This window comes from Hirundo rustica, chromosome 4, assembly GCF_015227805.2.
Source record: "Hirundo rustica isolate bHirRus1 chromosome 4, bHirRus1.pri.v3, whole genome shotgun sequence".
Lineage (NCBI taxonomy): Eukaryota > Metazoa > Chordata > Aves > Passeriformes > Hirundinidae > Hirundo > Hirundo rustica.
In genome coordinates, this window is record NC_053453.1 from 55,401,925 (window position 1) to 55,426,585 (window position 24,661).

The 24,661-nt window shown below is 39.2% G+C and overlaps 1 protein-coding gene across 5 annotated transcripts in view; it reads left to right on the top strand.

The window, feature by feature from the left end:
• Positions 1–24,661, top strand: part of LARGE1 (LARGE xylosyl- and glucuronyltransferase 1) — a 285,588-nt gene that overhangs the window by 217,948 nt on the left and 42,979 nt on the right. For all 5 annotated transcript variants that reach the window (XM_040061698.1, XM_040061697.1, XM_040061699.1 and 2 more), the window contains 2 exons: positions 14,869–14,981; positions 16,462–16,587. In XM_040061698.1, coding sequence (XP_039917632.1) covers positions 14,869–14,981; positions 16,462–16,587 — 239 coding nt within the window. The remainder of the gene's footprint in view (positions 1–14,868; positions 14,982–16,461; positions 16,588–24,661) is intronic.

The following is a 24,661-nucleotide window of genomic DNA, read 5'->3' on the forward strand; positions in this document are numbered from 1 at the left end:
GTCCTCCCAAAGCATGAGAGAGATAAGTTTCATGGATTTTTCCTGAAATCTGAAAGCTTATGTTATACACAATTCAACTTGTTGGTGTCAATTCAGTTCACTGTAACACCACAAAGAAGTATATTTTGTTCTACAGGGAGATGACCACCTTCTTTCTGCTGTATTTTTGCTTTTTCCTTTCTGCCATTTTAATGCTGGCAGAGAGAAATCTGGCACAACCACCTAACATCAGAATAATGCAGTAATGTGTGGTGGGTAGTATAAAATACATACATTTATAATGAAAATGCTAACATTAAAAAAAAACTCTGTAAGGCTTTAATTTATTTTATCTTAACTTACTGTTCCAAATGGTTTATAGGAATACCAAATGTCAGTATATCACATAAACCTCACACTGAAAGCAAAAATAATCAAATATCTGCAGTCCTTCACATAATACTGCATGTGTTTATTCTTGTATTAATACATACCTATCATAATCCCATAATCCTGCACGTGACTGTATTTTCCTCACACTTTCTTTCTTCACACAACTCACCTTGTAGTTATAAGAACTTTTTTCAAAAAGAAAATCAGAAGGTACATAATGTATGGAAGATTGACAAGTAATCATAAGAAGTGGAATGTTGTTTTTTCAAGTATGTGGAACAAGAGGTCACTGAGTGAAACAGTGCAACCTCTGAGAAGTAGGAAACAAGGTTATTGACAGAATCAGCACCCTTTAATATGAATTTCTTGATTGAATTAATTGTTTGCCTCAGTAATCTAGCAGAGACTGGAGGTATACATTTCTCAGAGTAGATGAAACTGGATCTTGTTTGATGTGTTCAGTAAATGAATTACTTGACACTGAACGCAACAGTTGTGGGAAGGAGGATTCAGAAAACTAAAGTGGGGGGGGGCACTGAAAAGAGAGGCAGTATCTCTAAGCCCAACACTAATGAAAGGCAGCAGTCCAGGAGGGGGAAGACATAAAAATTCAGGTGTCTAGAGCTGTACTTAGGAACTGCGAAAGGCCCCCCAAACCCCTGAAGGTTTAATGTGCTAGACAGAGCTGGATCAGGGGGAGGCTCTCAGGCAGACTTTGCTCTTGCTCTTGGGAGAGTTTTTACTACAGACCTAGGATAGAATCCAAAGAAAATATATTTCTATGTGAGCCTCTTCAGCCAGGCCTAACCCTGGCAGACTTGATTTTGAAGCACCTCTCAAAGTCAAAAATATTCCACTGCTCCTCACAGTTTCTGAAGATAATAATTTCTCTTTCACTCTTACCTTTCTGTGCCTGAGCCTCTCTGGACAACATATAGGTTGGAACAGTCCCAGAAGGCATGTGTATTAAAGGCAAAGATGTGTTTGTTCCTTCTTTGCTGGTTCTTCAAACCCAGTAAGCATTTGTGCTCTGCTCTTCCTGTGTGTCCAGGAATCTCCTGACAGGCAGTACAGATTTTCAAGGAAGCATTTTATTTGGTTGTTTTTCATTCCTCCCCATTTGCACAGGTAGATAATCTAAGTCATACTTCAGTCCATGATGATATAATTGTTGGAAATCCAGGCCAACCCAAAAGTCAGACAATTTAATTAGTGTTTAAGATATTCTTAGTTAGAACCATTCTTTATTTGTGATAACATTCTCTTCCTCAAGCGTTCTAAACACAGTTCCTTCTGAACCACAAAGGTTTCCAACTTCTTTTCTGTACTTTACTGGCAAACACCCAGTAAGCCGCTTAATCGAATGTCCTTTTTATATATCATCCACTCGGTGTTTAGTGTCTGCACTGAGTTAATGCTTCCAGATTCCTCATACTCTCATTCAAGCACAATTTCTTGCTATATAACTATGTTATCTTTCACTGACTAAACTGTGCTTTTGGAAGTATTGCTACACTATGATTTTTTTCTTTTTACAGGTGTTAAACTGACAGCTCCAGAGTTGCACTGTATAGTTTGATGTTCATTTTGGGAGTAACAGTCATCTTACTCCTCAGAAAAGTATCTTATAAAAGAAATTCTAAACATAAAAGCTTCTAGTACTTTGTCTGTCTTATACTTTCCATCATGGTGGAGAACAGCTTTTAAAAGCAATCTCTAACAAGCGTTAAGGCTTCTGGCCACTTCTTCAGGGGTGTGAATCACCCCTGGCTTCTCTGGCTTTAGTGAAGCAGAGCCAACTTCCATCAGCTGAGAATAGACCCCATGCATGCCAAATCGAGCTTTAGGATAAATCTATAATTCGGGTGCTGGGGATCATTTTTAAAAACTTTGGCCCAGGGGATTTCAGACTACTACACTACAAAAGCCCATACTGAGGATTTGAGGCTCATTTGAAATGCGCTGCCTCAGTGCAGCCACCAGAAACTGTAAGGAGGTGTCTCAACAGCTTGAGCTGAGAATTCATACTCCCACACCAGGAAATGTGGCATTACCAGATTTGTGGATTGGGAGCAGAAGGGAATGACTAGCACCTAACAATTACTAGGCCACGTGTGTACTGTGCCTTATTACTCCTGTGTTTGTAATGACCGGAGAGTGCTAGAATGAATCTCTCTCCTTTATTGTTTCCTTATAAAAAGGACCTATGGAAATTGAATTGGAAACTGAAAGCATGTGTTAGTCATTTTTTGCATAATATTTAACAAATTTGAAACATAAAGGGCAAGCATAGAAGAGACTGTTTATATGAAATAAACCTGTATCACATCTTGTGCTCCTTCCTGATGATGCTGTGCATCTTCAGTGCAGAAAACAAATGACTGGTGAAGCAGCGCAGAGTTGGCCTCTTGGTAGTTATGGCACTGCCTGCCTGTTGTCCTGTTCCAGAAACTTGGTAACAGTTTTCAGCTGAGCTCCACAGGCTTCTGCTCATGACAATGTGGTCATTGTACTCATGTATGTTGGCTGCTTGAGAGAGGAGGATGTTGTCAAATTGTTTCAGTGAATGAAGAAGTCAGGAAACTCATGGTTTATAGAAGTTTTAAAACCCACCGTCATGGGCTGACCAAGCTTAGCCATGCCCCCTCTAAAAGCCATTGCAATATTCCTGTCTCCCATTAGTTCAAACATTAGTCATGTTTGGTAATGAAAGTGCTGTCATTAGGATTGGTTCCAAGTACAGGAGCCTTTGCAAACAGATGAAAAATGCGCTTTAATGATTAAAAAACCAATGTCCAACACTAATGACAAGTCAAAAAAGCAGCACTTTCTTCATCTACTTAGGTTCACACTGTGCCAGTTTTTTGGATTACTCTTCCTTTAAGACACTGTGAGTTTACTCAGTAAGTACTGTTATCAGTACAAAGCATAGTGGTGCACATGAGCTTTATACATGTAAAGGTGCCTTTGAAGTACAAATACTGTGCACATTGTCCAGGTAGCAGTTTAGGAAGTGTCAGCCTATGGTTGCTTTTAGTCTCAACTGGAAATATCAGTCTGTGTCAAAGGTGGGAAGCTAAAGCGATAATGCTATTGATGACCCTGTCTTTGTTGTCTGTAATCTGTAGCTTGCACTTAAAAATAAACTGTCTTAAAGGTGACTACTCTCAAAGAATAGCTCCCTTTCCAGTCTTTCTCATGCACTTTCTAAAGCATGTGATGTACTGAGAACTTGTTTACAGCTTGTTGGACATTTCAGAAATGAGGGTCAATATGTATTTCATTTCGAAGATGGTGCCTCTAGTTTGAGAGGCCTATCCATGTAGTAAAGGCATTACTGTGACTGAGTTAGTCTACTGATCATGGCATTCTCTCAGATACATCCTCTACTCCTTAGAAATTGAATCTCTCAGCCCCTGTAAAAACTGTTTACACAAAACGCCACCAGACTTGCTTTGAAACACTGAAAACATTTATCTCTTAGAAAACCTGTGATTAAAAAAATGTCATTTAGACAGTCTATGCCAAGTTTTAGTTGTATTGGAGTAAATAAAATTTATTTCTTTTTGGTTCATTAAATTGTCCTAGTTTGGGGAGTTTTATTGGTCTGACCTGAGTCCATAATGTAAAGTTCTCCATGTAATGTACATAAATCAGTCATTTAGATGTAGTGTTCCAATGTAATGATTTAAAAAATCATTTTGAAGTGTTTTGTTTTTAGCTTGATCAAGGCAGTTCTTTATGTGAACATACATACCTTGATCAGTAATTATGTTGTCCAGCAGTCTGAAATGCCCTCTTTATAGTAGAGGGACAATCATTAGCAGGTTAAATATAGATGAAAGACTTGCACATAAAAGCTTATGTGCCTAATCTGAGAACAAAACCTTCTATTATATGATTGGAGAACCCTAGATAAATGCATAGTAATAGTAAAAGTAAAACCAGTACGTTTTCTTCTGAAGTCCAAGTTCACTTTCCAGTTTCTCATTGTGCTCATAAAAGAGATTGTGTAAAGACAGTTCCTTTTTGTAGAGACAGAGACAGCAGTTTTAGCCACAGTCCCAAAGCAAAGAAAAGAGGCATCACAGCTGGACTCCATTTTTGGACTTTTAATAGGTAGCTTGGTGCCTGTCACAGAAAGTAGAAGAGTGACTAAGATGTCTTTCTACCCCTGTGTCAAAATTGTTCCCACTAAGAGAGTGCCAACAAAACCAGTTGGATTTGGTCAGATCACTTTCCTAGGTGCTGTTTGCTACAGAAATCACTCTGCTTTAATAATTTTTCTGTTAGGGCAAAATAAGTTCAGGACAAACTTTTCCTCTTTAAAAAATACTGAGACTTTGAAAGAGAAGAATCTGCAAACCTGAGTAGACACAGATCTCAGAAGAAGCAGCTCATTTCTTGCCTTTCCTCATTGTCTTGTCTTTATGTTCAGCTACATCCTGACTTTAATTGTTCTGCTGTAGCTCCTCCGCCTTCCCTTCTGCACTAATCTTTGTCAAAGTGAGCTCAGGGGAGGACAGGAGCACTGCAATACCCTCTATATGCAGATCATCTCTGTGCAGTTGTTCTCAAGGAAGTCAAAGACAATGAAAAGAGCAGTCTTCCCAAGTAGAACTGTTGAATTATAGGCAGTTTAGGTCAGAGAAGATACTGTAATGTCCTTTGGTCTTCTTCCCATTGAAAGTCAGCTCAGGTTGCTCAGGGCCTTTTCCAGCTGAGTTTCAAGTGTCTTCATGGATGCCGTTCAGAGCAGCCTGTTCCTGTATTCAGACTATTTTTCTATTCAGTGAAAAATAAAAATAGAAATTCATAATATATAATTAGATTTTGCTTTGCTGCAGTATGTGATTGTTACCTCTCATTCTGTCTCTGTGCATCTGTTAGAAAAGTGTGGTTCCATTAAGTAGTTTTAGAAAGCAGTAGGAGATCCCTCAGTCTTTTCTTCCCCAGGCTGAAGAAGGCAAGTTATCCCAGCTTCTCCTAATGAATGCCAGGCCTATGACCATTTGGGTTGCTCTCTGATGGATTTACTTCAGCATGTCAAGGTGTTTATTTGACTGAGGAATCCAAAACAGTGCTTCAGATGTGGTCTTCTTACAAGTGCTGAGCCAAGCGTGGTAATCACTTTCCATGACCTTAGGGCTAATATAGCCCAACATGGAGAATATTGCCCCAAGGTCATACTGCTGGCTCATGTTCAACTTGCTGTCCACCAAATCCCTTAGAACTTCTCCTGAAAAGAGCCTGTCCTCTGGCGTGTACTCCCCATTCAGAAATAGTCCCATTCAGAACTTTCTGTTGAATTGTAGGAGCTTTCTCTTACCCACCACTTGTCCAGTCAAGGACCCTGAGTAGCAGCCACAGCTCCCAATTTGGTTTCATGTCTTACATTGCCTAGGACACAATGCCTAGATTCTATCCCATTTCCAGCTCATTATTCTGGATGCTAAGCAGTATCAGGCCCAGTACCAACTCCTGTGGAATATCCCCTGTAACTGACCACCATCTGAGTGTTTTATTGCTGAACACAGCCCTCCAAGCTTGGCAGTCCAACTTTGCAGCCTCCTTCTAGTCCACTTACCCAAACTGTACCAGGTTTGGCTATGTGAGGATGATAAACAGCTCCTTAGGCAAATCCCTGTATTTCTGTTGTGAACCTAATCCTTCTTTCTGTTACTAGAAAATAAGTGGTTGTGCAGGAATGGTTATGTTTCCTGGTTGTTTTTTTTTTTTTAATGCTGTAGTTAATTTCCAGTCTTGTTCATTGTGTGCTGCTGCTTTCGTTCCCCTAATCCATTTCTTAAAATGTTCTATTCCTCCTGAATCTCACTCAGTCAATAAACTGCCCATTAAGGGGGGAAAGGCAGGGGGAAGTTTTCTGCTTTTTTCTGAACACAAAACTCCAAACCTCTTTGTCATCCAGATAGAAATAAATACCTTTCAGGTGGTTCAGCCCTGAACCACATCTCCTTTGTTGCTAAGGTGTTGAGTGAACACCAGACCCAGAAAAACTATGACGTGTTCTTGCTCACTGTGCCCATTGTTACAATTAGCCTTCATATTAGAAACTGCTTTTGAAAGCTATTCTCCACCATGATGGAAAGTATAAGGCAGACACTGTTAAGATCAGAAGCCAGCCAAAATAATTAGCGCCTGTGCAGGGTGCACTTTTCCTCTTCTCATAGTTCCAAGTGGAAACCTTGTAAAATTGTTGACATTTTGACCCCTATTAAATATGATGCCTTTGAGAGGATCAAAACCAAAAAGCCCCACATAATTTAAAGCAGTGGTCCCTGTTACCTTTCACTTTTTGCTGCTTTCTGTGGAAGAATAAAACATAGATAAGTATCATGTGGATAAGGTCCAGATCTGATATAAACGCCTGAGACTTGCATTAAGGAGACTTAAGCTGATTTACCAGAGCCAAGGATTAAGAAACAGATTTGTTTTTTTCTTTTAAAGGTGGGTGGTTCTTTGCTGGAAAGTCCAAGATAAATTACTTTTGGATGATGTACTAGCTTTCAACAGGGCAAATAGTCAGCAAATTTCAGCAAACCTTGTCAGTTTTTATCCATAAAAATAAGCTTTGTGTGATGCCTTTTTCCAAACATGCCTACACAAGGAGATCCATTGTCTGGACTTCCTGCACATTAATCCTATACAGTCCATATTATTCTGTGATTCCTCTTCAGGACAGCTCACCCAAAGTCTAGTTCCTCTGACTTTATGTAGAGTTGTGACACTCACTCACAGTTCTGTGTTTTGAGGCACTGACATGAAGAATTCTATGTTCAGAAAGAATTAAGAGATGCATGACAATTAGTTCAGGTTGGATAACCAGATGAACTCCAGGTTTGATATGATTGACAAAATACTTTGTGTGATCATTGGATGTACAGTCAGCGTAATTTCAAGTATGAGTACAGGAGATACATTTGTTTTTTATGGGATGGAGGCTTTTAACTCCTGTAATACCTGATGTCTACTGCCAGCTAACTTAGCTGCCCAGTTTATTCTTCACTCTTGGCTCCCTGATTATCCACAGAACACAGAAATTCGTTGGTACCTTGTCTTTCTCAGGAACAAAACTGTCTTTTGTAAAAAAAAAAAAAAAATATATATATATATATATATATGTATATATTTAGTGTAATATGTTCATAGTTCACTTCAGGAAGTATTTCTGGAAGGTAGCATGGATAGGACTACACTCCATTTGGCATCTCTTTCTATTCCTTAAATGTGGCATCAGAAGATTAATATTCCATATGCCCTGATGATGTTCTCCAGTGCATGCAGCATAGACCCTCCTTTCCTTGCTAAAAAACACTCCAGTCTAGAAAATTGTGACATGGCTCTCTCGTAATGTCACGCACACTGAGAAATGCAAACAGAATAATTGTTATGTCTAAAAACCGAAGGAACATAAACTAGACCTCAGAGACAAGTGCTGTGCGGGATGAACGTGGCCAGTAGGGTGTGCTCAGGACAGAGCCGGACCCTGAACAGTGCACGCACGCCCACAGTTGTACACACACAGGCAGGGGTCTGGTGCTCTGGGTGCTGGGGACCACTTCTTGGACTGCATACATTTTAAAATATAGATTTAGCTACTTGTCCAGGGCTAAGCTCCAAGGGTCAAAGATGCCCACTTAAAATTCGCAAAATTGAGGGATAATACTGGAAAATTTCCCATGAAGTTTGGAAAAGTGGCTCCAGGAGCTTATCTGGGAGCAAGTCAAAGGGTAATTTGATCCTAGGTTATTCATATTTGGAGGAGAAAATAACATTTCTTAATAGAGGGCTTGCCAATTTAGCAAAGATTGAGCAAGATCAAGTGGCTGAAAGTTCAAAGAGATGTTCAAATTAGAATAAGGGAGGCACCCTTCATCTGGGTAATTATGCATTGGAATAACTTACCAAAGTTTGTGGTAGATTATCCATTATTGTATTTTTTTTAATAAAGACTGATTTTTTTTTCTAGAAGTTATGCTTTAGTAGACCCCAAACTGATTTTGAAAAATCCTATGACCTTTTTTATGCAAGAGCGAAAAATTATCCTTTCTGACTCAATCACCTAAATAAGTATTTAATCAGGACTTTTTTTTTTCCCTGTTGAAGCCACCTAAGCACCCAGGCAAATGAAACCACAGCTAATCTTGAGTGTAAGAACTTACCCCAATTTTAGTATTGAAGAGAGGAAAAGTTCTTTAAAACCGTGTAGAAATTTTCCATATTCACACCCCTCCTCCACCCAATATCACTTTTCTTTTTAAATCTCACTTTTCAAAATGCTTTATAATAAGATCTGTACCTCACCATCTTATAGCTAGTGGCCACTTTTGGCACCTTCATGGTGTTTCTCAGACATGTATAGAAATGCACACGGAGTAATACATGGCAGTGGTGTGAGATGTTCATGTGGCCACTGCCATTGTGCTGCAGTGTATAAAGGCTGAAACCTCCCTCCTCTCTCCCTTTGCAGGTTTGAAGTTAGAATGTGTTATCTGAGGTTTAAAACTGCTCAGCAAGAACTTTCCCAGTCTTTTGAATTTTAAGTTATTTTAACAATGTGCCTCTTACAGGTTTTTTTTTTCCTTTTAAGAAGCCATTTCCATAGTTTAGCAAATGAGAACTCCCTGGAATATTTCTTTTTTGCCTCTCAAATATAATTTCTCCATGCTATATACTTACAAGGGTGCAAAAGCTGTGAGGAAACAGGAGCTTTTTAAAAGCCATGTAAGGAGCTTCTTCACAGATAATTGTCTCCAACAATGCTTTGCACAGGTTCAGGAAGCACAGGGTTTTGAGAAAGGTTACTATCCTTAATGTCTTCCTTGATACCCAAGCAAGTATAGCTGCTGGAAATAACCCCCGGTTTCCATTTTTTATTTTTCTAATATTTTTATTATTTGCCAGCCGTGTTGTTTTCCATATTAGGCAAATCTTTTCAGCAATTTAGGCTGTTAAGTATGTGAATTTATACTGCTTGGCACTTTATACTGCTTGGAATCTGCGTGGGAGAAGGCCAATTTCTTCAAGTCTAGAGATGATTTTTCTTTGCTGACCTCTGAAAAGCCTGTGGAATTGTTAGTTCTCTTCACAAGACTCCGGGAGATGAGGAGAGAGCATTGCTTAGCAGGATGGTCTCTAGTAGCAGAGGTTTTCCTCCATAGACCTGCTTAAAGTCTTGTGGCTCATGATTCCCCTCCTCCAGACCTTCTAGACTCTGGAATCAAGGAAGTTCTTTTGTAGCAGCTTTGGGGCTTTAGGAAAGTTGGGTAAGTTCCCCCAGAAGCATAATTCGATAAAGAGAAGATAGAAAACGTGTTTATCTTCTTCCAAATTGCTCAGGAAAAATAGCATCTAAGCAGTAAAGAAACAGAAAACTGGGACATTCTGAGCTACAGTGGACAGCTTTATAATAAGAAGTTACAATTGTGCTTGCGTAAAACATTAATCTTAATTCTGCTAAGGAAAAGTAGCATACTTGGGAAGAGGAGAATAAAGAAAGTAAAAGTCTATGTGTAAACAAAATGTTTATAATGCTTCAGGAGGAAGTGGCCTCCCAACACAACAAATGTGCAGTGACTGCACATTTCAAAATGCACTCCATGACAACTTCACTTTTAACACATGTGCAGAGAAAACAAGGGCTATTGCATTCTGTCAGCATGCGTGGAGGTTCGCACACTTTGTTTCAAAACAGCTTCTCAGCCCTGTTCAGTTTTCTTAGAGAAAAGTTCAAATGTGGAATCATCATTTATTCTCAATGAACACATTGTGCATCCCTGCAAGTTTTTATTTGTTTGGGTTTTTTAGATTGTGAAAAGCTTTTTTGAGAAAAGAAGGCTGGTGCATGTAAGTTTACAGGTAAATAATGTATCAGGATGCTCCAGAAATGTGCTAGAATGGTAGTTCTTCAGTCATATCATGTTAAAAGCTATAGACAAGTATGGTTTTATTACATTAATGATATGGCTGGTCAAATTATGAGCAACAGATAGTCTATAAACCAAGTGAAATAAATGCAGTGAATTTTATCCACACAAATACATAAATTTTAAAATGTTTGCAGTGTCTTGTTTTGGAATTACAGCTTTAATTTAATGTTTTAACCCCTAACAGCCATATACTTCTGTTTTTCTGTTTGCTTTTGGTACTGTGGGTGGAAAACAGAGGCCACAGTCAGGGGTGTGGAGCTGTGGCTCAATGGATTCCAAATGCAGTCCTTAACAAAACTGGGCATTGGAGCCCTGATCAGCAAAGGCATGGTCACATCCCTAACATTACACACTGGGACCGTTTCCAGTGACTTCAGGTACAATAATTCAGAATTGAAAGAAGTTGCATAAGTATTTGCTAGAGTACTCAGCAGTCAGCACTATCATGGAGCTTCTCCTGGGACAGCAGAGCCACAAGTCTCTTCCATAGCACCTAAACTGAATTGAAATTGTTGGTGCCAGATGTCTTTTGCAAAACATGGTAGATTACTGCCCTAAATGTCTGGGTCAGATACTTATTACAAAATCTGCATCATTTCCGGCCTGTTTAACATTATTTCTTAGAGCATCTGAGACTCAGTGGTTTGGTGTGTGCTCTTCGGTGTGCTGCTTAGCTATAGCAAAATCCCAGTCCTTTTTTAAAAACTCACTATTGCTTTATGATGTATTTTGAAGCATATCTGTCAGTTTTGGGTATTATGATGATAACTACTTATTATTTGTCTAGATGGTTCACGGTTGCAGGCCTAATTTCAAGAGGAGTTTTTAAAAACCTGACGAGGATAGGCTCTGACATGCTACTCACATAAGATGGCATTGCCTCAAAGGCTCACAAAAGCATCCTGTTCCATCCAAAAGCAACAGGCAAGACCAGACAGAAAATGATTTCTTAGGAACTACATTTTCTTCCCTCACAGCACTGAGTGGTTTTTTTCAGGCACCTTAAAAGGCCCATTGTAATAAATTGATTGAGTTTGAAAGCTTGTCCAGTTTCACTATAACTCCTCTAACTGATTCTGTTCTGTCTTAAAATGTTATTACTTACAGTTCTACTATATGTTCCTCTCAAAATTTCAGGAGGAGCTGTAGTCTTTGTTTCTGAAGCTAGAGGTGGGGATACTTGGTGGCATTCTGAGGAAAATGGCAGATCTTTCTGCAGACTTTCAATTTACTGTTCAGAAAAATGAAATAAAGTATTTTGTTCTGGAGTAGATTAACAAAAACAAAAGCAAACAAACAAAAAAGAAGAATGAATTTTGCTGACATGCCTTAAAGCATCTCTAGAAACTGTTGCTTAGTGAAAACATAGGAAGAATAAAGAATCTCTTTTAGGTTGAATCAAAAAATGGGAAAAGGATGGAAAAGGACAAAAAATTCAGGTGAGTCCCAAAGTTTGGTTAGACCCAAAGTAGAAAATTTATTTTTCCTTTCAGATTTTGTGATAATTTTTAATAAGATTTTTAATTTGTATCAATTTTGACATGAAAATTATTTTAGAGCATTATTTGGTTTCTAAAACATACCAAAAAAATTTTCCAGTGTTTTCCATCTGAAACATTTTAATCCAAATATGTTAATTCAGGTTTATTGCCATGTTTCATTCAATTTATTCACCAAATTACTTTTTTTGTGTTGGGGAGAGTTTTTTTGTTTTGCTTTTGGATCTGGGTTTTTCGTGTGTCCTTAAATGACATTTTTGAGAAACTGCTTTGTTTGTTTGTTTGCTTTCTTGCTTGTTTGCCTGTTTGAGCAATTCAGAATCTGTCAAATTTGGGTAGTTCAAGCAAAATCTCATCAAGCAGCGGGAGAGAGATCCATTGAAGTTATAACTAGACTAGGATGTTTTCCACAAATATAGTAATAAAGCATTCTTTTTCTCCGAGATCTTTGAGATATTTACATCTCTGGATATGTCTGAACTATTTCCTCAGGACAAGAGAAGTAGGGTGTTCTGCTGCTGATCATAATACTCATGAGATGTTTGAGTTGCCACTTTTCTCTTCTTGTTTCTTTGCAGCCAAGTTTTCCTTCTGTTTTTCTCAGGTAGATTAAGGCAGGAAGATGTTGCATGTCTCGAAAGATCAGAAGTCCCACTGCCTGGGGCCAGATGTTAATAAAATATTCCTTTGATTTCTTGTTTTTCCTCCAGTCTCTTCTTCCCCCAGCACAGCAGATGAGAGTGAGTCCCTTTTCCCCTTATGTTCAGCTGTATGTCATCTTGAATTTAGTCTGAGATTTCACTCAATTTGACTCAGGGAAGCAGATCCTGAGGCCAGTATTTTTCTTTCCTTATTTCAGACACTTTGCCTGCAAACTAATTGTACAGATTGTAGTTAGTTCGTTTGTTATGTTTGCTTTTGGCAACACAACAATATAGAAGGGAACCTGAAGTTCACCGTTCTGAAAAAGAGTAATTTTTCCTCTGCATGTACTGTTTTAAAAGTTCCCAAAACACATGCTTTTGCTTTGCTTTTGGACTTAATAACACTAAGTGAATAGTACTAAATTCTCCTCTTAGTAGAAATATCTCATTCTCATTAATACTAATGAGTAAATATATAAACTTGCTATAAATATTCTCCAGCAATTATTTTTATGGCAGCAGTAAATTAGGAGCCTAAATAGAAACTGTACAAAGGTGTTAAACCCAAGCCTGTAGGTGAATTAAAATAGAATCACATTGAAATGAGTTTTGAAACATTAAAACTTTGTGCATATTTTCAATAGCCATGATTGCATTATAATTTAGCACATCCTTTCTCACATATATTCCAGTTTTTCCACGACATCTGCCCCTTTTGCTCTCAGCTGCTACCATGGTAGCCCCTCAGGACAGCATAATCTTTTTAGCTACAATGCCATAATCTGCTGCTAGCATAAGAGTGGAAGTCAAAAAAAACCAGAGGATACTTGCACATATTATAACATTTCCCTTTTTCCTCCTCAGCTTAGAGAAATTAAGAAAAAAAATGGTTTATTGTCTATAAATTTTAAAAATTATTCTATTACAGTTAACTGAATCTTACCATTATTCTTTATTTTTCATAATAAAGAACCTTCGCAGTTGCATTTCACTGCAAAACTGACAGTTCTTGCCAGCTGGAAAAAATCCTTTGCCGGAGAGGAGATCTCCCACCCAGTTTATTGCTGCAGCACAAGGAACCTGCTTCACACTGATGTAGAATTTCAGACAATGCATAGTGGCTCTCTTAGAAGCTCATCCACGCACGCTACATGCTCCATATAGACTTTCCTTATACTAGAGAGAAGACAAACACACTGGCATGAATTAAGTGTAGCATGTTGTGACAATACATCCCTTTCCAATCCAACAGCTGGAAGCAGAAAGGTTGACTGAACATGGAAGGGGATCCCTCCAGTACAGGTTCCATCATCTTTGGAAACCAGATGGACTGAAATGGAAAACACAACTAAAATAGGCCACAAAATTCGCTGCCAGGAGAGCTTTTCTTTTTATTCATAGCAGTGCCAGGTTTTTCTAGAAAGAAACTTGCCATGTCATAGAAACTAAATATAGGAAGGAACTGCAACCACCTATGTCCTCTCCCAACCAGTGCAGCACTTTTCCAGGTACATTTTCTAATCCTGGTATAGTCTGATTTGGAAAGACTCATGAAATAAAGTATTTTATCTGCCATTTTTAGTTTCTTTCACTGCAGTGGTTTTAGGAGAAATTTTCTTAAGCATTCAGACTACATTTCCTTTTTTTTCTCATTACTTTTAGTTTTATCAACTTGGACTCCCTGAGGCAGCTTTTCCCAGTGCCTGCTTTTTGTCATTTCATATTCTTCTGTGTAGCTGCTATGGTTCTCTACAGTTGCCATGATATTTTTTTGTAAGACCTCTTGTTAAATGTCATTTGCAGATGTCATTACTGTTCTGTTTACTTCCTCCCGCCACTAATGAAGATGTGAAACAACACAGAACCCATCATTGCTATTACTAGGTGGTTTCTGTCAGCCTGCAAGGCTGCTGTTTATCGGTGCTCCTTCTTTGTGGTCCTTCAGTCTGCATTCATTCCCCATAACAGCGCTGTTATCTAAGCCTTTCTGAATTCATTTTTCAAGCAGATTTTTTTAAGATACTGTAGGAAGGGTTTTGCTGATGTTTTAATCCAGCTTCATTGCTTCTGCTGTTTTCCCTTGTACACCAGGAATTTTGGCCAGACAAAAAGCAGCTGAGGAATGACAATGCAGGCTGAGGTACCTTTTTTCCCATCTACAATTTCCAATTTGAGGATCCTGTTCTGTGAACACTTTGTACTTTAATGGCAGGCCCTCTCAAGGTCTAGGTTGTAACCAGAATTGATAATCTGTTCCTCAGAGAAGCTTCAAGGATTGCAATCAGATGTGTCAGATAACTTCATGTCCTGTTTTAGTACTGAATCAGCACATGGGCAGGGTGGGCCTTGGCTGGCACGTGACATCATGGGTTCTCTTTGTCTCTGTCCTGTGTTTCCCTTCAGGGGTGATCTTGCTGCTTCTCGATAAGTTGCGGAAGATGAAGTGGGAGCAGATGTGGAGACTCACAGCGGAGCGGGAGCTAATGAGCATGCTGTCCACTTCACTGGCTGACCAGGTGAGTAGGACATTGCAGGGCTGTGGGACAACCACTGAGCCATGGGTTGAGGAAGGAAAGAAAGGGAAAGGTGATGAGATGTGAGAAGACTGTTGTGCCTGTAGTCACCATCTGTTGAATCATTCTGAGGAAAATATGGAAGAGAATGGAGATTTAGTCACAAGGTTCTTCTTACTACACTGACATTTTTACCTCCTCTGTTCGGATGATTCATAAGAGAGACAAAACAGGTTTTCAAGCCTTCATTTCCTGTCCTCCCTTCTTTAACACAGAACAATCCAGACACCAGAAGTCCAAATAAACTGTGTCTTATCCTACTGGTTATTGTCTAATCAGACTTTAGTTTTAAGAGTCTCCTGACATTTCTTTACTGTTTCTGGCAGATGAGTCCCAGATGCCTTTTAATGTACTCCTTGCCACAACAGCCCTATAAAGACAAAAGGGCTGCTGTCTCCTTACCACAGATAGGAAACTGAGGCCTAGAAAAGAAATAGTGTACCTAAACATAGAAATAGAGTTTTTCAATTTGTGCTTCTTGCCGGCTCTCAGTTTAAACCCAAAAACCCTGTTAATGTAATACTCGGCCTGAACCAATAATTCTTGCTCAACAGCTTGAACATGTTAACTCAATACAGCATCCCATTTACATATTTGTTTTCCTTGTGAGCTACATCTGACTCCTTGCCAGTCACCACAAAGGAAACACACTCCTTACTGTGCACATGGAGATGTGCACTTTGCAGGGTGATCCAAAAGCTCCTAAGGTTCATTAAAACGATTCTTGCAACTTCACTGTTTCCAATCAGGTCCCGAGTCACTGTCTAGTACCTGCAATGAGGCAGAATTTTGCAGAGCAGAGAAAGGCTGCTTGTGTCTTGTGTCTACCTTACCCTCAGATTGTCTTTGTAACTTCCTTAGCGGAACGGCTGCTTAGGGGCAAAACGCTTTCTGTCCCTCATGGTGTAGGCTGCTCCGCAGGTCTGTCCTACATGCTTTCTCCGTAAAGTACCTGGAGTACTTGTTGCAACAATAAAGTGCTAGCTAAAGTCACATCTAGTAATTCACCTTGAAGCAGCGTAGCTGCCAGATTAGCTTTCCTTCCCTTTATTAAAAAGTGGCGCTGTAGTTAGTACCAGCGGGCACTGTGTTGTTTACTGCCTGTTACTCTCCCTGGTGACTAGAACAGGAACCGTAGCTCATGCCAGCAGTGCAAGATGAATGAAAACTTTGCTGGAGTCCCTTAGCTCTGTGCATCAGGAGAGCTTGTTCCTCTTGTCCAGATCTATATATCACCCCTTAGATTAATAGTACCCTCCAAGGAAACAAAATTATGGAGAAGGGTTTACAGACCTCACTTTCCATCACCATTGGAATTTCTGCCTATGAGGGGGAGAAGGACAGTTAGCTGGGGGAGGAGTTGAGATCACCTCATGCAGTAGAAACAATATACCCAAGTGTTTCTCTGGTTTTTTTCTGCTAGGATATCTTCAATGCAGTCATCAAACAAAATCCCTTCCTTGTCTACCAGCTCCCATGTTTCTGGAATGTACAGCTTTCTGATCACACCCGTTCTGAGCAGTGCTACAGAGATGTGTCTGACCTGAAGGTATGTTGCACAGGAGGTTGGATGGGTGGTGTCCTTTGGGACAGAGAATGAAGGACTGCTGTCAGAGAAGGATGAACTGCCTTAAGTAGGGGGTGTGGAACTAACATATACCATTTATAAAGACACCCAAACATGGAAAGGAAATGTGACTTTGGCTTCGTGCTTTTTGACTACTACTAGAAAATTCAAATAGAGATACTGCTTTGGGGTTTGGCAAGGTGTTAAAGAAGTGCTTTGCTTTCTTACATTCTGTGCCTGCCACCTGTGCCAGCGCAGCTTACTACTGAAATCTTATTGCTGTCCCAGGTCTTAGCTCTTCCTGGACAAAGAATACAATACTGTTCCTTTTTGTACTGGACAAGTTTGAAACTCTTTACTGAACATCATTTAATAGAGAAATTCACAGAGAGGATTGGGCAGACCCGAGCTAGAAATGCATTAGCAGAAATACAACGACCTTGCTCACTTCATATTTAGCCTGTGCATACGCTTAACCCAGTCATGTTGCCACTCATTTTTCCAGGTTTTGTCCTGAAAAAAAAGGCTGAATAAAAACCGGTTAATTTAATGAAATGAAGCTACAGTGTCAGTTTAATAGCACATTTTTCACTATTAACAAGTAGAATATAAAAGCAGGATGAATTTTAATAGATACAGGTAAATGAACATCAATTGTGCTGTGGTCATTTTGAAACACCAGACTCAAAGACTCAAATGTAGCATGCAGAGAGTTCAGAATTGAAGCTTTGATTGAGCTTTGTCCAGGTGTAGAGTGAGATTGTGCAGCAGTAGATTTTATCAGAGTGTACTAATGGCATCAGAACATAGTAAATATTGGTTTTTGGTGACTGATTTTAAAATTCAGTCAAGGTTTGTATATTTGGATTTACGTTTTGAGAATGTAGATGAGATTTTTAAAAAAAAAAAAAAAAAAAGGCACAAAACTATGGAAAAGGTTGCAAGGACCCTCTGGAGACCATCCAGGACCAACACAGACCCAGTTACTCAGCATCTTGTACAGATGGGTGTCAAATCTCCAGACACTGAAATTTCACATGTTCCCTGGCCCCATGTTCCAGAGTTTGACCACCCTCTTTGTACAACATATATCCTAAATCTAACCAAGTTTTCCTTTGTAGCAATTTGTAGAGTAACAGCAGGAGTGTTCAATATGACCACCAGATACTAGACTAATATAGAAAATCAATCACTCTAAACTCTCATTGATTGCAAAAGCTGTACTTCCATGAAACAGAAGTTCTTCTACATGGGTTAACTGACCTGTCAAAACTGGCCATCATTGATTGAATTTCATATATGTAGTATTCACAACGGACTATTCAGGTGTAATCCATTGAGGACAGCTTTTAAAGTTAAATCACTATTCTGTCAGTACACTAATCACTAAATGGTTTATAATGTCTGGATCAACACAGGCACTTTAAAAGCCTCATGGTTTTATGCCTTGTAACAAAGTGCTGGTAGAGATTTTAGCACTATATTCATGTGGAGAATCATGTATGACAACGATTACAGGGTCTGAAACAAAAAGAAAGATGTAACAGGGAAAACGTTTCCTAAAAGATGGACTTCAGAAAAATATACCTCCCACCTGTGACATATCACAGGATTTTGCTGTGAATTAGAGGCTGAGATTAATTTATGTAACTGAGACAGATTGGACTCAGCACAAGGTGAAGACACAGCCATTTACATGAGGAAAAGATACTTGTAATGAGGATCTTGTAACAAGAAGCTTGTAACAAAGATCAAGGGTTTGGTTCCATTGCCTAAATATGTTTTAAGTTGCTGTAGCGGCTCTGCTGTATCCGTATAGGAGTGGCAGATAAAACACAGACCTACAGGAGAAGATAGCCTCTTGGCAAAGCAGCAGATGGGCAGGCAGGATAACTGTAAGGTGCTTTCAGTGTTGCTGTACATCTGGATTTACACAGCCAAAGTGTAATCTTTATGAGTGGGTTTGGAGGCTGGTAGAGCTCACCTCAGAGCAGACCTGTGACCTTCTGAGTCCAGTGACTGTATTATCTAATCTGCTTCAGGTGTGGGACATCTAACTCATCTACAACACCTACAAGTAAGCATTTGACAGAAGAGTTTCAAAAACAAATAAAATGCCTTCTTTCTTGTTGATTAACAAATTTATCTTTACAACTGTAATTCAGGATTGGTTGTTTATTGCTGTGTATTGTGTCACACTGTCAGTTCCATTCTAGCATAGGCAGTGAAGTCTAAGATGTGTAATACTCTCCACTGATTTTCTGGTCTGAGGTATTTTAACTTAAAAATGGGTGCAGCCGCATAAGCAGTTTCTTCAGCTAAACTGGACTTACACTACTAAAGTTATCCCCTACATACTATATCAGGGCTGAAATTCATTGCTTTGAAAGAGAGGCCAGAGCCTTATCTAGTTCACATAAAATTCCATGGTTTCAATATCTTTTCCCATACTGAGCGCTTAAAGAACTGGCCCTTAGGCAGCACTGTTTAAAATTCTTCATACAATTAAAAAAAAAAAAAAAAAAAAAAAGGCATAGACCAATTAAAGTTGTAAATTTGCATCATGAAGGTTATCAAAATTCTAGTTCTGTAAATAAACCAGCTGGTTACATATATGAGTCTCACAAAAAAATAACAAATGTCATTACCCCACGTTAAGAATCTCACTCTTAAAATCTTAAAATCACCCAAGTTAGTCAGTTCCATGGCATTTAATAAATGGTACAACATAATAGATTGGTACATTCTGTCATGGTAAAACTGGAATGAGAAACAAGGTAAAGCAAACCTCCAGGGTAAGAGAGAAAGAAAGACAGATTTTGAAGTTTGCACTGGGGGATAAAGAGGGATAGCATAGGAAAGAAGGAAGTGAATGGCAAGATTTAAATTCAAAGGTAAAGCTGACCCAGTCAAGAATTCCTGAGCCAAATCAGAGTGCATTCCTCCTGTCAGACTGAAAAGGTGCTGATTTAATTCCATCTAGCCTCAAAGTCTGTCAGAGTTGAGGATTTTTCATCTCTTATGCACAGCATTCTGTCAAGTAAACTCAGACCCCCAGGGCTGGCAGCTCTTCAGGGATCTCTGTGTGTGTGCAGACACTTCTTTGCTGCTTTGTTCACATTCACGCAAAGCTTAGGGAGCAGCTGAATATTTCCCATTGCCTGAAGAGGATTCAAATCACCTTTTTCTCTTTTTAGGCCTTGTAAAGTTGCATCTCTATTCGTTGTATTGAATTTTTTTTTTTTTTTTTTTTTTTTTTTTGTGAGTGGGATTGGTCTGAATCTGAGGTTCATTTATGCATTTGCTTTTGCTGGTTAGTCCCTGCTTTTGCTTTCTTCTCGTCTTCTCGGTTAGTAGTTCCTGTCTGTAGGGAAATCTCAGTTACTATGATTAGGCACAAACCTAATGGCAGGAAAAGTACTGTGTAAGAAGGTAATGAATTTTGATACCTCTGACAATGAATTATGACCTCATTGAATGAGTCAGGCACAAAGTCTGGTTGTCAAGGATACAGATGCTATTTACATGCAGACAATTGGGTAATTCACAATCACAAAAATCAGATGCTGATGTCTTCAATGGGAATGTATCAAATTAATAGAATTTACACACACTCCACCATGGAAAATACTTTGCAACCTGTTGATGGTTTTTCAGACTGGTTTTGAATACAGCTGATACTATATCAGCAGATATATAAATAATGAACCTCATAAATTCCTCATTGGAAACTTGTGTTCTTCAATTCACTGTGTCTTCCCTGGGAATGTCCTCTACACTGTGATGGCTTTGTGATATTTCTTACAGATTTAAACAGCTTCTTTTCCATAACTGTAATCCATCATTTCAGCTCTGCCTCAGACATGACCATGTCACCTCTTTGTGTTACAGTCCCAGAGCCACCCCATGCTGTCTGAGCACTTCCACTCTAATCTGCAGCACTTCTGGCATTCTGTAGCCTTGTGCCTTTTGATGCCAATGAAGGAAGAGCTGTAATGAGAGGAGTGAGGGCTCAAGAGGGTTAAACAGTACCCCTCCTTAGAGTGAGCATTGGAGTCAGTCAGGTGCTTCAGTCCTGCCAGACAGGAAGCATCATGTGTTTACAGGGATGTTTTTGCAGGCAGGAGGCCTGTCCTTAAACACTGGCACAGACATTGAAGGAAAAGAAGTTGAAGAATCCTTCAAAGGACAAATAAAGACCTCTTAAAGGTACAACACAGGGACAGTCTATCAGCTTAGTGCCGTTACAGCAGTGGCAGTAAACAGGGAGGTAAAGTAATCCCTGGGACCACGGGCACCAAACCAGGCAGGGTAGGAATTTGAGTCCCACATCCAGGAAGCACTGCCTAGACCTTAGGGTTGCTGACTACTCCAACCTGAGTCTCTTCCACTTATGTGGTTTAGTACTACCACATTAAAATCTCTGTGATGACAATTCTATAAAGTATACAAACCTTTCTGAGGAAATGGGTTATTTTATTAAACCATTCATTTCTGATAAAATACAGTTTAAATATAAAGTTTCCAGACTTCTCTAATCATGGCATAAGTTACACATATGGAGCATATTTGCAGTATGATTTGGGGCATATTTAAATTTCTAAAAAAGCCAACTGAGATGGCATTAAAGTGACATATATAGGTGGCTTTACTGTGCAAATTTGCCAAATGTTTAACACCTACTGATTTCAGTGGGAAGTGTTGGGATGCCTAAGGAAGGAGTCTAGTATTTTAGCAGGAAAGCTTCCTGTTTAAAAAATACCATTTGTTTACCTTAATTGTGAAGTGCTCATGGGCTTAGTAAAGGATATCTGTTCAGCGCCTTGCAAAATTAAACTTCATTAAGCTTAAATTTAAGCTTGATTTATTCTTATTTCTTGCCCTTCAGCCTGGGAAGCAGGTATATAATTATACAGGATATCCTGTGCTCACTGATTCTGGGAGGGCTGAAGCAGAGTGAGAAATTATCAAGTTGTGTCTTTGGGTAAAAAAATGGAAGAGATTGTGGTTAAAGAAACATTTGACTAAATACTTCTTTTTGAGAGAGAAGATGCTTCAGGGGAAAAAAATGGTTAAAGGTACCTATAGAAATAATGTTGTATTCAAGCTTATTGTTTAGTGGTTTGAACATCACATTTGAAATATTTTATCTCTTCAGAGATTAACAGATGGTAATGTAAGGAGGTTTGCTAGGATTTTTGTTTTCAGTGTATTTCCACCCAGATAACTCTTCCTAGAGCCTTCCTAGACCCCCCCCAGCATATAACACCCTCTCTTCCCTCCCGTCTCAGATCCCACTGCTAGTCTATGAGGCTCCCACTGTGTCATCATTTGAGTGCCTTGGGTCAGAACCTGGGGAGTAAATGGTAACTGTGGGTGCAGCTAGCCTGTTTTAGGCCACAAGCATATGGAAGTGTTCCAGGAGGCTGGCTGTGTGTAATCAGGGGGTGGTAATGGTTGCTGATTAACTAAGATGGTATTAACAGAAGTGTGGATAGTGCCAAATTGCTTAATGACAACTAACCAAGTGTTAAATAGATGTGGAATTTTAAGTTCTGATCTTTCGGTACTGAAATTGCTAAATGAAGATTAAGGAAGTGTATTTTCTCATAGTCCACAGGAGCCTGTGATCAAGACTGGGAAGGATCCATAGGTCAGCCTGGAGGCTAGTATTGTTCCTGAGGTGTCTACCCAGATAATGGCACTGGAATTTTATATTTCTAGCTGCAGTTTCCTCTGTAAGCCAGCAGAACTTTGAAATAGCTTAGAAACTAGAAGAAGAAATAAACACAATATTATGGTGCTATTTGGCCTTGGAACAGGGATGTTGGAGTAATGAAATTTTCAGTTTCTAGATTCACTTTCCCTTTTTAATGTGGAGATAACAGTCTTCAAACGAAGTGATTTTTTTTTATTCTTCTGATTTCCCTGCAGTCTCTTGCCAACTGATCTTTTTTATTTCTCCAATCAATTTATGTGGTGCACAATAAAGTCTCTAATGCAGTGGCCATAGTTTTACCTGTGCAGTCTTTATCATGTATCTCACTGATGCCCATGACAATCTATACAAGAGTGTCTTGGCCTGTACAAATTCTGCTGTAGCTGATGGTGCAATACACCATATCAGACAGCCAGAACTGAATGTGAGTTTGTGGGCTGACATAAAAAAGAATATGGTCTTTGGATGTAGTATTGTATATCAATGGTTTAGAGTCTTGTTGCTTTTTGTAACTTGCCGTTCTTTTTTATGCTTTTGTATATCACATAGAATTTATCTAATTGTGTTACATTTGAAAAGCAGCCTGCTTTTTTGCCAGACCTCTTTTGTAGTTTTTCTACCTCAGGTCATCCAGATGGTTGCACAGTTCCTTGATGTTCTTTAGCACATCATTTTAGCGCACATTGGCATGTGCTGTCCTTCTTGATTAAAAAATCAGCTTTTTTGGATAGTCATCAGCTCCATTCAGCTTTGTACAGTTCATTCCAGGTTCCTGACATCAGTGTACATGCAGCATCCTGACACATTTCAAATCTGATCAGATCTGAACCACCAGCTAAGCCCTTGACACTTACCAGCTTCTACACACACAACAGATCCGGAAGCACAGCAGCAAAGAACCTCTGCAGTGACAACTGCAGTTGTCTGCGTTTGAAATCATCTCCCATACAACTGGGTAGAGACATCAGCAAATGCCAGGATGTGATGTGACATTGTGTATGTTGATAGGAATTTCCTGTCGTACTGAGGAGCCTGTCCTGTGAGAGTTTCTGAGGTTATCATCATTAGCCATGTCTGTGTTCATGGTCCCCAGGTCTCTGGGTGCTCAGAGTGCTCAGCAGCATTAGGATGCTTGTAAAGATGAGGATGCTTGTGAGTATCCAAAAGGAAACACATGAAGTGCAGGAGCAGCATGAAAAGCACACAAAAGGTTTTTCTTTAAAAAAACTCTTATTTTTGTCCCATTTGCCAGCTTTGTAGCTTTCTTTGATCTAGTTAAATAAGTACAAGTTACCAGCAGACAGTTTTCATTCTACTCCTGCTTGTAAAAATGCATACAGGTACCCTATAAAACTGTTAAATAGCCCTTTAGGTTCCTTCAGCCCTGTGCTTCTGTTACATGTGCCCATTTCCCTGAGGTAGGATTCAATTGCTGAGATTTGTTTCAAGCATTAATGCCTTTAGGTGTAGTTAATTACAGTGGAGGAAATACATCAAGTTCTTTTCAAAGAAAGGAGATTTTGAAGATATGTTTTTCAGTGGATAAAATCTGTTTTCTTAAGTTTATGCCCTTACCTACCCAAAGCTCTTTTCATTTATGTGGTAGTCTGTATTTTCACCACATGATGCAGCAACATGTTACTGCACAGTTATGCTACACTTCTGAATGTGTGGACAAATGTAAAATCAGCAAAGAATGTAGCATTACCTGGGACAAATATCTACACCAAGTAATTTAGTCCAAATAATTTCCCAAATTTATGCAGTGTATAGATCCATCATAGTCTTTATTTAAGGTGTTCCTATAACTGGAAAAATCAATTTGCCAATATCTGAAATTATCTTCTTTCCCTAGAGGTGTTTTGGTTTTTTTTTTTAAGTGCTTGTATGGTTTTCTGACATCCTAGTAGGCTTAGCAATGAAATCCCAGGAGTGGATAAAGTTTTTCTTATCAGGAGATATTTCTTGGATTTTGGGTCGCTAGAATAGAGTGCCACAGCTTTTATGGCAGTATAAATACTCAGTGGAGCAACTGTGTTGTTTGCTGCAGTCCAGGTAGAATTCAGGCTGCATCCTACTCTTTCCTCATCCAGTCCATTCACTGGGCAACAAATGCCATGGTTTCAGAGAACTCCCTGTTGCTGTGGAGGGAGCTGTGTTGCTGCCACTCAAGGGAACTGCATTCATCTTCTCCAGGCTGCTCCTGCTGTATGTGCTGTGTTTCAGCTCGGTGTGTTCCCTCCCTGAGCTGTGATGATCAGAACAAAGCTGACCATGGTGCTGCAGCTCTGTGCAGTGTGTGACTGACACGGTGTCTTCACACAATTAACTTAATGG